Source organism: Pseudonaja textilis, chromosome 2, assembly GCF_049901715.1.
Source record: "Pseudonaja textilis isolate UNSWEBS1 chromosome 2, rPseTex1.2, whole genome shotgun sequence".
In the NCBI taxonomy this organism is placed as follows: domain Eukaryota; kingdom Metazoa; phylum Chordata; class Lepidosauria; order Squamata; family Elapidae; genus Pseudonaja; species Pseudonaja textilis.
The window spans coordinates 138,185,017-138,198,090 of record NC_141991.1 but is presented as its reverse complement, the minus strand read 5'-3'; the positions used below and the strand labels follow the sequence as shown (position 1 = coordinate 138,198,090).

General features: G+C 42.0%; 1 protein-coding gene across 3 annotated transcripts in view; it reads left to right on the top strand.

Annotated features, from left to right (window-relative positions):
• LRP1 (LDL receptor related protein 1) overlaps nucleotides 1-13,074 on the top strand; it is a 311,480-nt gene that overhangs the window by 70,400 nt on the left and 228,006 nt on the right. For all 3 annotated transcript variants that reach the window (XM_087925459.1, XM_026713764.2, XM_026713763.2), the window contains one exon: nucleotides 12,805-12,927. In XM_087925459.1, the coding sequence (XP_087781585.1) occupies nucleotides 12,805-12,927 (123 nt within the window). The remainder of the gene's footprint in view (nucleotides 1-12,804; nucleotides 12,928-13,074) is intronic.

The window sequence follows — 13,074 nt, the reverse complement described above, 5'->3', positions numbered from 1 at the left end:
TAGCTGTGTTTAAGGAACACACTTCAGGAAAAAAAAAGGCGCGAGAAATTTGTGATCTGAGGCCAGACCAATGGTTGGTTTACTTCTATGCACAACATCTCTCTTTTTTCTGACGGTTAAATATATTTTAGGAAGTCTAAGTGTTAAGGCTGCTATCGGGTGTACAAGTAATCCTTGATTTACGACTAAAATTGAGCCCAACGTTTCTGTTAAGGGAGACATTTGTTAAGTGGGTGTTGCCCCATTATATGACTTTTCTTGTCACAGTTGTTAAGTGAATCTCCACAGCTGTTAAATTAGTAATGAAGTTGTTAAGTGAACCTGACTTCCCCATTGACTTTGCTTGTCAGAAGGTCACAAAAGATGATCACATGACTCTGGGTTACTGCAACTGTCATAAATACGAGTCAATTGCCATATATCTGAATTTTGATCACGTGACCGTGGGGATGCTACAACGGTTATAATTGTGAAAAATGGTCATCAGTCACTTTTTCCAGTGCCGTTGTGACTTTGAATGTGATTAAATAAATTGTGGTAAGTCAAGGATTATCTGCACTGGGCTGTGAATGGGAATAATTATCCAACACAAAGTGGTTGTGTCAGATTAGTACTGGGAAGGACTGGATTCGGGCCTGTCCTTAGCCATGGCAACTCAGTGGCTGACTTGGGTCAAGGTTCTCTCAAAGCAGTGTACCTTATGCAGTTGTTGCTGTGACAAAAAACGGGGAAATGGGAGTGCCATATACACTGTTTCGTGTTGCTTGAGAAAAGTGGAGGGATAATAATGTGATACATCAAAGGAAAAAAGCTATTAGGGTTTCCTTTTCAGTTTTAGGAACGCTTCTGTATGTACGAAAAGGGAAAGCCAAGTTGAATACTGCTGGGCATAATTTATAGAGCTTTTGATGGCTTTTTTTTTTAAAGTTGAAATAAATCCTCCTTTCTGTATATCTGAACTGAATTTTTTTTTAAAAAAACACCAGATCATATTCAACAGTTTAACTGAAGAGAATGTAAGATTTAAGAAAGAGGGAGATTCTTTTCTGCCGGAAGAGCTGCTTGGCTTCTTATTTTTAGCAAATAGGCGCCCGAACTTCCCAAATACTAAAGAGGGAACCTTTGAAAATGGAAGGCCTTGCAGCTGTACCCTGCTGATTTGAACTGGACTTTATGACCAGCATGAAGGGCCCTTTCTTCCTTTTTTCAAAGTGCTAGCGCTGCTCATTCTCTACAGAAGAATGCTTGAGCTGCATCTGCTTTTACTTAACTTTAAAAAAAAAAAGTGTGTGTGTGGGGGGGAAGAGCCAAAATCTCAATTCATCCTGGACTAGACTGTTAAAGACACATCCTTCCTTAACATATTTAGTATCTTAGATAGGGTATCATATTTATTCTGTAAATGCTTTCTTGCTATATTTTGAAAAGGAGAGTTATATAAGGTTTTTCTTTTTTAAAAAAAAAAAACTAAAATAAGTTTATTTGGTTGATTCTTTGAACATATCTGGAGATGAAGCACGGTTAGCACAGCATAGAGAGCAGCTGGGAGTTTCAAATGATTATGAGCTAGCTTAAATTTTATAATCCGAATTTTGTATCTAGGGAAACTCTTCCTTCTGAAATATAGAAATGCATAGAAATATTTCCAATTGCCTAAAATGTGGAAAGACCACAATACTTAGAGGCATTTTTTTACCCATAAGAATGACTTTCGTTTGAGCTAAGTAGATTTTATTTTGAATGTAAAAAGTGTTCCAAATAGCAATGATAGTTGCAAAATCATTTCGAGGTCCATGCAAGGGTTTTGAAAAGGACACCTAGCAAAAGGTTATTGCATAAAGAAAGTACTCCTCGCTAACATTAAAAACTTCACTGTCCTCCAGAAGCTGGGCACTATTGCTTTGAAAGCTTGTCAGGGGTGGCCAAAGCAGAATTATTTCTCATTTGGCCTCATTTGGTGCCCAGAATCTTCTGACAGATGCTCTTATTTTAACCATTTGAGAACCCTAGTGTGCTTTTTGATGTTTCCCTTTGAAACAATTGCACAGACGGATTCATTTCGCAGAAGATAAGAAAGGCCCCTGTTGAATTCAGCCACTCTAGTCTATCGTTCTCTTTTCCAGTGTGTCCTACAAGACACCTTTTGGGAGCGTGACATGGAAACAACCCAGTGTTTCCAACAACCCATTAAAGACACAGGCCATTACATAAACGTGCAGACTTGCACACTGTTCTTGCATGAGGGCATGCGATTAGTTGATGATCTGTTTTTCCGCTCCTCTCCCTGAATCTATGGAACATGTTGGCAAATGTTCAGAAGTCTGCATATTTTACAAAAGCTAGAGAGAAGAAAAGATAATACGCGAATATATAAGCATACATGTAGCTGCTAAAAAAGTTTAAAAGAGGATTTTGGGAGAAAATCAAGAGTAATAGGAGGGCTTGCTTTCCACTTGTATTTCTTGCAAATGATGGAGTTGGAAGGCAATGACATCCAATGTAAAGGCTATCTCCTTTGAATTTTCTTTTTATATTATATTTGTCTTCCCCTCTCCAAGCCATAACAAGAAAGCAAATATATTAGAACCGTCCCCATTGCTGGACGTAACACAGTGTCTAGTAATAGAAGCCTGGCTTGATATAAATACTTGGAACTTCCATTTCTGCTCTTCATTCCCAAGTGAGCAGTTTGCTTTACGTTTAGTGAATATCTGGTGTAGTATTTGAGGGCAGGAGCCCCAGTTTGGGAGGGCGTATATTCTATGCCTGGATTGGGTCTCAGGATCCTGACCTGCTCATTTTCAGATATTAATGCAAACACGATATGCTCAGAGGTGGTATTCAGCAGGTTCTGACCAGTTCTGGAGAACCAGTGGTGGAAATTTTGAGTAGTTCAGAGAACTGGCAAATATCGCCTCTGACTGGCCCCGCCCCCATCCATTCTCTGTCTCCCGAGTCCCAGCTGATTGGCTGGGTCTTCTTTTGTTGCCCTGCACAGGAGAACGGAGCTGGAAAGTAGGTTAGTGGGCTGGAGAGGGAATAGGGATTTTGCAGTAATCTTCCCCCAGGAGTGGGGAGGGAATGGGGATTTTACAGTATCCTTCCCCTGCCATGCTCACCGAGCCACGCCCACCAGGCCACACCACGCCCACCAAGCCACAGCCACAGAACTAGTCGTAAAATTTTTTGAATCCCACCACTGGATGTACTGTATGCAAGCTGCTTTGTTGGCTACAGATTAAATCCTCTGATACGAAAAAAATCTCATGTTAATTATTGGAAGATGAATCCTATGAGCACTTTATTCAGTGTTCTTCGAGGAACAGTTTATATCTTTGAAATAAATAACACAACACAACCTTCTTAGTGTACTGTAACTGCTTAAGAATGCTGATCAGATTGGATGGATATCCCCCTGAGGTCTGGTTTTCCTTCTAGCATGTTTCTGCTAGCAGGGTAATGTCATTATTATTTATAACTGTTTTCCTGCTTCCAGCCCTGCATATGTTTCAGTCCTCCGCAGAATGAAAGCAGACAGATCATTAAACTGGCCCTTAAGCCTTCATTCATTAGCATAAGAGTGTGGTTCTTGGAAATAATCTTGCTACTTTCTAGGAATCCAGGTCTACAACTCTTCTCCCCCACCCCCCCCACCCCAAGTGAAAGCTATATTTCCTTTAGAATGTGTCAGGACTTGCTTGTGTTGGGAGGAAATGAATCAAGTCCTCCGCAGTGTAGAAGCTTTTGTTTTCCACAAGACCCTCTTCCCAAGGCTGGAAGCACAGGTAGTCCTTGACTTACAACAGTTCGCTTAGTGAACATTCAAATTTACAACGGCACTGGAAAAAGTGACTCATGACCGTTTTTTACAGTTCCAGCAACCCCACGATCATGGGATCAAAATTCAGATGCTTGGCAACATATTTATGACCGTTGCTATATCCCAAGATCATGTGATCACCTTTTGTGACCTTCTGACAAGCAAAGTCAATGGGGAAGCCAGATTCACTTAACAACCAGGTTACTAACTTATCAACTGCAGTGATTCACTTAACCACTGAGACAAGAAAGGTAATAAAAAGGGGGCAAAATTACTTAGCAACAAAAATGTTGGGCTCAATTGTGGTCATAGGTCGAGGAGTACCTGTATAGCTTTTTTGGAGAACAGTTATTTATTCTAGGACCAGCTAATTTATTACAGATTCTTTTCTCTTCCTCCTCCTCCTCCTCCTCCTCCTCCTCCTCCTCCTCCACCACCACCACCACCACCACCACCGAGTAGGCTACTATTTTTTTCTAGAAGTGTATTTGCTGGAGGAGATTTACAGTTTGTGGGTATTGAAGAGACTGGAGGAAATATTGTGATGGAAACTTTGCATGTTGATAACAGGCACTAAGGATGTCTGAACTTTCTTCAGAGTTTGTCTCCCAACTAATTAAACTTGTTTTCTGGAAGATCATATACTTTTTCAGCAAGAAGAAAATGCTACATTCAGTGCCTTGTATCTCCTTTTGGAAAAGGACCGAAAAGTAGCTTGACCTGCAGCCTAAATAGACAAATCTGGGAACAGATGCAGGTGGAAACAGTAGGGTTAGGAGTATACACATAAGTCCTGAAAGGTAGGGAAAGCAAGGAAACTCTTGTATTTTTTTTTTAAACAGAAAACCTTCAGTCCCCATGCTTATTTGGCCGGAGGTTTTGTTTTGGAAACCTTCGAGGATATATCTCTTCTGTGGCAGACTCTGTAAATCCAGGGCAAGGCTTGGGATTTTCCAGAAGCCTTTTGACAAGGTTGTCAGGGTAAGATTTACATTCAGGAGAAAAGAGAAGGCCAGTGGTGGGAAACGGAATGCCTTTTGTGTCTGAGTGGCAGGTCCTGGGGGTCAGCAATAGGATAGTTTTGTTAAACCATCTCTGTCATAACAGCAGAACAAACTCAAGCTTTGGGAGTGCTATGACTTTCCTGAGCAGCTCTGCAACTACTGTCTATGCTGTTGTAGGCATCAGTTGAAAACCTTCATTTTTCTACAGGCGGCTTGGCATTAGGCATTATCTCTGTAAGAATTTATTTATTTAGAAAATGTATATTGCTGCCTACTCGCACAGGTGACTCAAGATGGCTTACAGGGATATAAAAATGCCATATAAAAGAAAGAAAAATAAAATAATAATCCCCCCACTCCGTCGACAACCACACATTCATACTGATCATTTAATGGGCTCCATCCCACTCTGGGTTCTCCAGGCCCACTGGCAGAACCACATCTTCAGGGCTTTTCAAAAGAGTGTTAGAGTGGGGCCAGTCTAATCTCCAGGGATACGATGTTCCAGAGAGAGGGAGCCACCACAGAGAAGGCCCTGCTTGGTCCCACCAGATATATCTCTTTATGGGCCGTGGTGGTATTCAGTCAGTTCGCACCGCTACACATGAACTGGTAGCAAGGATTTGACGTGGGTCGCTGAACCGGTAGTAAGTTCTGGATGGCCATGACCCTGACATGGTCGCCCCTCCCCTCCCCACCCAATAAGTCCATATCATGCATGTGCAACGTCACACACATGCCTGACATAGCTGGCTGTGTTCTTCCCTACCCAGTCACTCCTTAAGATATTTCTTTTTTCCCTGTCCTGACAATCAGCTGTTCCTATGATCAGCTGTGCCAGGATTACCCTGGCTGTCTTACTGCTTCATCCAGGAGGCTTCCCTGAGGCCCAGGAAGGCAAAAAAGGGAAGGGGGCACAGCCCCCCATCCCCTGTGCTCCATTTTTTGCCTTCCTCGTCCGCAGGGAAACTTCCTGGGAGCAAAAATGCCCCCCCCCAGGAGGCTTCCCTGAGGCCTAGAAGGCCCCAAAATGGAGCATGGAGAGATGCTGTGTGCCTCTCCAGGCTCTGTTTTTTTTCCTTCCTGGGCCCCAGGGAAGCGTTCTGGGAGCAAAACCTCCCCCCAGGAGGCTTCTCTGAGTCTCAGAACGCCCCAAAACTGGTGTGTGTGTGCTGCAAAAAAGCCACGCCCACCCAGCCACATGGCCACGCCCACCTAGCCACACCCACAGAACCAGTAGTAAAAAAATTTGAATCCCACCACTGCTTACGGGATGGGACCCACAACATTCTTTGCCTCCCTGCTTTAGTGGGTCAGGTAGATGTGACCAGCAAGAGACCAGCAATTGTTTGCGTAAGGATTTCACAAAATGTATTTCACAGTGCTACTGGGTATATGTAGCTTGATTTAGCTGGTGCTTTTGTGATTAAGACTCTGAAGTGGAAGTTAATAATCTATTTACTCTCAGCTATAGACTTCTATCTGGGTGTCTTTAAGCCAGTAACTGTCCCTCAGCCCAACTTACCTCACAGCAGAGGTGGGATTCAGCAGGTTCTGACCAGTTCTGGAGAACCGATAACGGAAATTTTGAGTAGTTTGGAGAACCGGCAAATACCACCTCTGACTGGCCCCACCTCCATCTATTCTTTGCCTCCCGAGTCCCAGCTGATCGGCTGGGTCTTCTTTTGTTGCCCTGCACGGGAGAACAGAGCTGGAAAGCAGGTTAGTGGGGTGGGAAGGGAATGTGATTGTGCAGTAATCTTCCCCTAAGAGTGGGGTGAAAAAGGGAGATTTTACAGTACCCTTCCCCTGCCATGCCCACCAAGCCATGCCCACAGAACTGGTTGTAAAAAAATTTGAATCCCACCATTGTCTCGCAGGGTAATTTTTGTGTGGAAAAATTGGATGAGGGACAGCTCTGTACTGTCCCTTATGTTCCTGGATGAAAAGCAAGATAAAATTCCAACATAAGCAAGGGCTGAGCACAGTGGGATTTTGTAACATTCACAGACTGAGACAGTGCTTCTCCGTTGGAAAGGGGTCCCATTAAAAAAACTGGGGATTGTTTCTACCTTGGCCTTGATGTGATACATTTGTTTTATTACATCTTAAGCATGCTTGGGGGAACCCTTCTACCAATAATGCTTTGAATGATTGAATCTGTCAGTTTCATTCCTGGTGCTTTTAGATTCAGGATTAGAGGTATGTGTGATGCTTACCAAAAACAAAATCAAAGGAAAAACAAAACAAAACCACACACCCCTGCTGCCCTTTTCCAAATCCATTCATTCTTTGGATGCTGTGATACTTTTTCATTCTTATTGCTCTTGGCAGAGCCCCTTAGGGTTAATGGTATTGACCTTGAGGCTTTGATTGCCATTTATTTTGTATGCATGTGATTTGGCAAAGCTCAGAGGCATAGAAGATGGGCAGCAATTAGCAGATAGCAACTGTACCATTTAGGAATCTTCCCCGACAAATTGACTGAAATGGCGCAAGAGACCGAGTGAATTAATAGCTTGCTTACCAAGCAGGACCATAAATATCCTTAAAAAAAATAATCTTATTTTTTCTGCAGTAGATCTCTGCCTATATACTATATCCTTGAATTTTTCCTCTCATTTAAGCAGTGCAGACTGGAGACAGGGATACAGTTTTCTCTGCGAATATTAGAAGTTCATTTGAAATACAAAGGCACTTCTGATGGATTAGATACTGAAGAGGGGTAACAGAGGAACATTGTGAGTTTCTTGAGGTTTATTGGTGGCTTGCTGGATCTCAAGTCAAGGCCTGTTTAGGTCATTTACCAGTCAATAATTAGCGGTAGTCTTTGAGGAACATATGATGTCAACTACTATTTCTCTCCAGCCTCTGGTCTTTTGTTTGAACATGAATGTCCTATTTCAGGTGTTTTCAACTTTTACATCTCTTATCTATCCTACCAATCAATCTGTCAAAGAATCTGGACTCTACCATTGCAGAAACAAAGCAAACAAAATTGTTTTTGGGAAAGGATATTTATTAGTAGGGTACATAACATTATCAGATCTGAATTCTTTGTAGTGCCCTGTTTGAGCTTGAAATGCAATTTCAGAACCTCTGCATGATACATTTGGAGCTGGTACTAATGCAGGCTTGAAGCATGAAACTTAGTCACATTTTACCTTGATACCATATGATTATAGGCATTTATGTGTTTGCAAGTTGCATGTGTAGGGAGAAAAGAAGCTGACTGCTTGAAGTAATGCATGGTGACAGAGGTATAATTATATCTGCAGGTTAGGAAGAGGACATTAACCCTGGACGCCTTAAGGTACCCTCCAGCCAGGGGAGTGTTTAAAGTAGGCAATAACTAGTTCTGATGATGCACATGTGCTTTTTAAAATGAAATATTTCAGCAAAGATATGCTGAGGATTCACAACAGTTCCAGTAAGAACAGGATTCTCCAGCCGTGACTCCACTAAAGCTTCCAATAAAATAGAGCTTTCTCATTACTTAACACAAATTCAGGAATCTTCCCTGAATAATGTAATTGAAGTAAAATTGAAATCCCCAAGGAATACATTGGGTTTTTTTTAATGTAAGAGTAGCAGAAAAAAAATGTAATTATAATTAACAATAACTTTGGTTTTGTTTGGTTTACTCAGGAAACTGAAGAGGGAATGATAGCAAGTTATTTCTGCTTAAGTGTGAATGGCAAAAGTATGAATGACAAAAGTTACTTAAAGAGGATTTTCCCCCCTCATGATCCTACCACACTCTTTAATAATTGTTAACATGGTACACAGATAGAGAGGCATCAGATAATGCCTAATCTCACTGTCATGCATGTGCTTCAAATACTAGATTTCAAGTACAGGTAGTGCTCAACTTACTAGCACAATTGAGCCCAGAATTTGTACTGCTTAAGTGAGTCATTTGTTAAATGAGGTCTGCCCCATTTTACAGCCTTTCTTGCCATAGTTCTTAAGCGAATCACTGCAGTTGTTAAAGTTAGTAACATGATGGTTAAGTGAATCTGGCTTCCCCAATTGACTTTACTTGCCAGAAGGGTTGCAAAAAGGGATCCCATGACCCCTGGATACTACAACGGTCATAAATATGAGTCAGTTGCCAAGCTTCTGAATTTTGATCATGTGACCATGGGAATGGTGCGATGGCCGTGTGAAAAATGGTCATGAGTCACTTTTTCCGTTCCCGCTGTAACTTTGAATGGTCGCTAAATGAACTGCCGTAAGTCAAGGACTACCCATAATACCCAGAGTCCTTATGAATTAAATAGGTGTATCCCACACAGAGAAATATGGGATAAATTTGGAACCATCACTCACAATATTGCAGGATTATTATCTTATGTTAAGGAAATCAATATAAGTTATTAATTAGGTCCTTAAGTTCAGGTAGTTCCAATATAATTACAGCTGCAATTTCTTGAAGTGCAATTCTTACAGCCCAGTCATTAATATCACACATTGTTTTTCCTACTCAGCCTGGACAAACTAGGTGCCTGGAAAACTCAGTTGTTAAATGTGTTGCAACAGTGGTGGGATTCAAAGTTTTTTACTACCGGTTCTGTGGACGTGGCTTGGTGGTTGTGGTGTGGCTTGGTGGGAGTGGCAGGGGAAGGGTACTGCAAAATCCCCTTCCCTCCCCACCCCACTAACCTGCTTTCCAGCTCTGTTCTTCTGTGCAGGGCAACCAAATCAGCTGGGACACGGGAGGCAGATGGGGGCGGGCCCAGTCACAGGGGGTATTTGCCAGTTCTCTGAACTACTCAAAATTTCTGCAGAACTGGTCGGAACCTGCTGAAGACCACCTCTGTGTTGCTAAACTTTCTTTCCCGCTCTGCCTAGACAAGCAAGAAGTGTTTTACACAGAGTAGCTGTGTGTGTAAGAATCTTAACTCCTCATTCTCTTGCTAGACATCAAACCTTGCCTCTCAAACCTTTCCCTGGGATAAAGAGTCAGTGGCCTTCTCTTTCAGCTTCCTCCCAATCACTGCCTTTATTGGGATGGCTGAGAGCTTTCTTTGAGAATGGTCTCCTAACAGAACCTCACTGCTTATTGGTATTTAGCACTGAATGAACAGAATTATGTGACAAACATTCTTAATGCTTGCATGGTGTTTTACCTCTTCATTTGGAAAGAATTTTTCTCTTTCAAAGGGCAAACAGTTTGAGGGGATGGTCAGCTTTCTGAAAGACATCCTTTAGCCAAATGTATGCTTTGTTTGCAGAGAGCAAGTGTTCCATGCAGAAATAATTGCATCCGAAGCTTGCTTGCAGCGAAGGCAGGCAAGCACTCTTTTCCCCATCCAGGACTGATTTGCATCAGAGATAATCTCTTAGGGAACCCTAGGCTGGCCGGCCGTGAAGATGGCCATGTTAATCTCATGCTGCTTTCCTTGCTCTTGTAAGATCATCCCCGTGTCACGCAACTTGTTTTGTCTCTTAAGAATCCAGAAGGAAAGAAAGAATTGTTTTTTTAATTGAAAGAATCATTATCCCTTGACTGTCTTTATCACGTTATCACATTTGTAGGTGGTGCATCTGTCCATGTACACATGCTCTCTATTAGCTCAGTGGCCCACAATCTTTTGGCACCAGGGACTGATTCTGTGGAGGGCAGTTTTTTCCGTGGACTGGGAGGGGTGTGGTTTCACACGCTGCCTGGATCCCATGTGTGTGCGGATGGGGCTTTACTTAACTGCAGGGCCAGTTCCTGGTGTGGCACGGATCAGTGCTGGGTCGCAACCAAAGGGGTCGGAGACAGTGGTGGGATTCAAATGTTCTTATACAGGTTCTGTGGGCGTGGCTTGGTGGGCGTGGCAGGATATCGTAAAAAATCCCATTCCATTCCAGGAAAGGATACTGCAAAATCCCCATTCCTTCTCCACCCCACTAACCTGCTTTCCAGCTCTGTTCTCCTGTGCAGGGCAACAAAAGAAGACCCAGCCAATAAGCTGGGACTCAGGAGGCAGAGCAGAGGTGTGGTATTCAACAGGTTCTGACCAGTTCTGGAGAACCGGTAGCGGAAATTTTGAGTAATTTGGAGAACTGGCAAATGCTACCTCTGACTGGAGATTTTACAGTATCCCTCCCTTGCCACGCCCACCAAGCCATGCCCACAGAACCGGTAGTAAAATTTTTTGAATCCCACCACTGAGGCAGAGAATAGATGGGGGCGGGGCCAGTCAGAGGTGGTATTTGCCGGTTCTCCAAACTACTCAAAATTTCCACTATCGGTTCTCCAGAACTGGTCAGAACCCGCTGAATACCACCTCTGGTTGGAGACTTCTGGATTAGCTGATACACATCTTTCTCTCTCTCTCTCTCTTTTTTCATTTATTTCTCACTTCCCATTCTTTCCATTTGGTTTCCTTGTCCCTTACCATGTCACACATTTCCCTTTCCAATTCGCCTTAGGCTTGTTGCCTTAGCATATGTTTTGGCCTGATATGATCTAATTGAGGGTCATCAGAGAAGCCAGTGCATGCACAAGCATGGAAATTTGGTGATGAAGCTCAGCAGCTAAGCATCCATTTGAAAGAAGCTATGTAATTCTAGGTCTGTTGGTGGCCCTCCAAGCTGGGGTCTATTCCTGCTGGTGTTTTCTGGAGATGGGAATTGATATGAAATATAGCAGCTCAAAGAATGAGAAAAAGAGACTGCTAGGAAGGCATGCATGACTTTAGGAAGCCAACTAAGGAGCAGAGTGATTTTTTTAAAAAGGTACTATCTTTTCTAACAACTATGTTGTCTGGGCCTCTTAATCCATCAATCTCCACCTTGGAGTGCTTCTGACAGCAAGTATGAGCTGTTGATTCGTTTAATTATTACATTTGTATAATGCAGATTCTGTCAGAATGATATATAACAAGACCAAACAATGAAAATATTCATTGTAGTAGACCAGCATATATCCATAGTAATAAAGCAAACTGCCTTAGAAATAAATTTACTATCTTAATCAGTAACTGTAATGGAAGTGGCAGAGTTACCATCAGCCAGCTCAGCGAGGAGCAATAATTTGTTGGAAATAACCCAGCAGTGAAGTAATTAACTACCAAGTGAAGTGGTGTACAGTGATGACCTTGGATAAAATATATATGAAGAGGGCTAGTAAAACTGGACCCTAGAAAATAGGACAGCCTTAAGAAAAACTCAGTTTGCCTACCTTAATTATCAGTATAAGAGGGAGGGAAGGAGCAATGTTATCAGGTTTTCAGAATGATGTTGTTGTAGACTATATTAATAAGGTAGAACTCCACCTTGGGAGATCTGCTTCCTGACATGGTCTACTTCAAAGGGTGTGTGTGTTTGTGTGTGTACACATCTCTCTATCTCTGTCTCTATCTCAGGGCTGATATATATGGTAACGACTGATATATATCAGTTTCTGTCTCTCTATCTCCGTCTCTCTCTCTTTTGTGAGGTAGGCCCATATGGCTATCCTCTGGCTGAGTCAGAGTGAATAATGGCTGGCCTTAAGGCTATTAAAATCAGATTTGAAATGTGGTCTTCTCCCCTAACAATCTGCATTCTTAAGGTGTAATTTTAGTAGGTTCCCATGAATCACCATGGTAGTTTTTTTAAAAATCAAATTTGAGATTCTTACAGTTTTTTTCAGTGCAAAAACTAAAACTATGGTTCCTGGCTTGTGTCTTTATTTAAGCCTTTCATGTATAAATTGTGAATTCCTGAGAGATTTATTCAAATTAAATGATGCTTAAAATCTGTTCTGTATTTTGCTCCTGCTTTGCTTTGATGAATACCTTTCATTTTAAGAGTGCTCTTTCCTGAAGTATCATGAATATGTATGAGCCCAATGGCACTGTCAAAATTGGTGGCTTTTTAAGTAGCCAGCCTTTTAAATTGGGAGACAGAAGATAAAATCATAAGGCTAGAAATGACCTCTGTGTTTTACAGAAGAATCTAATTTTTTATGCTTTCTTTTGTTTCTTGCCTTTCTTTAAACAGCACCGAAGACATGTAGCCCCAAACAATTTGCATGTAAAGATCAGATCACATGTATATCCAAGGGATGGAGATGTGACGGAGAGAAGGACTGTCCAGATAGCTCTGATGAATCACCAGATATATGTATGTATCTTTACTTCCTCTTCTTTTTCCTAGTGATTATTTTTATAATGATTTTGATTTGGTGACCTGGATTGCTTTCTATTCACTTTTTCTGAGGGTGCAAAATGCATGGCGTACTTCTCATAGCTTTGGGGACATTGAAAAACA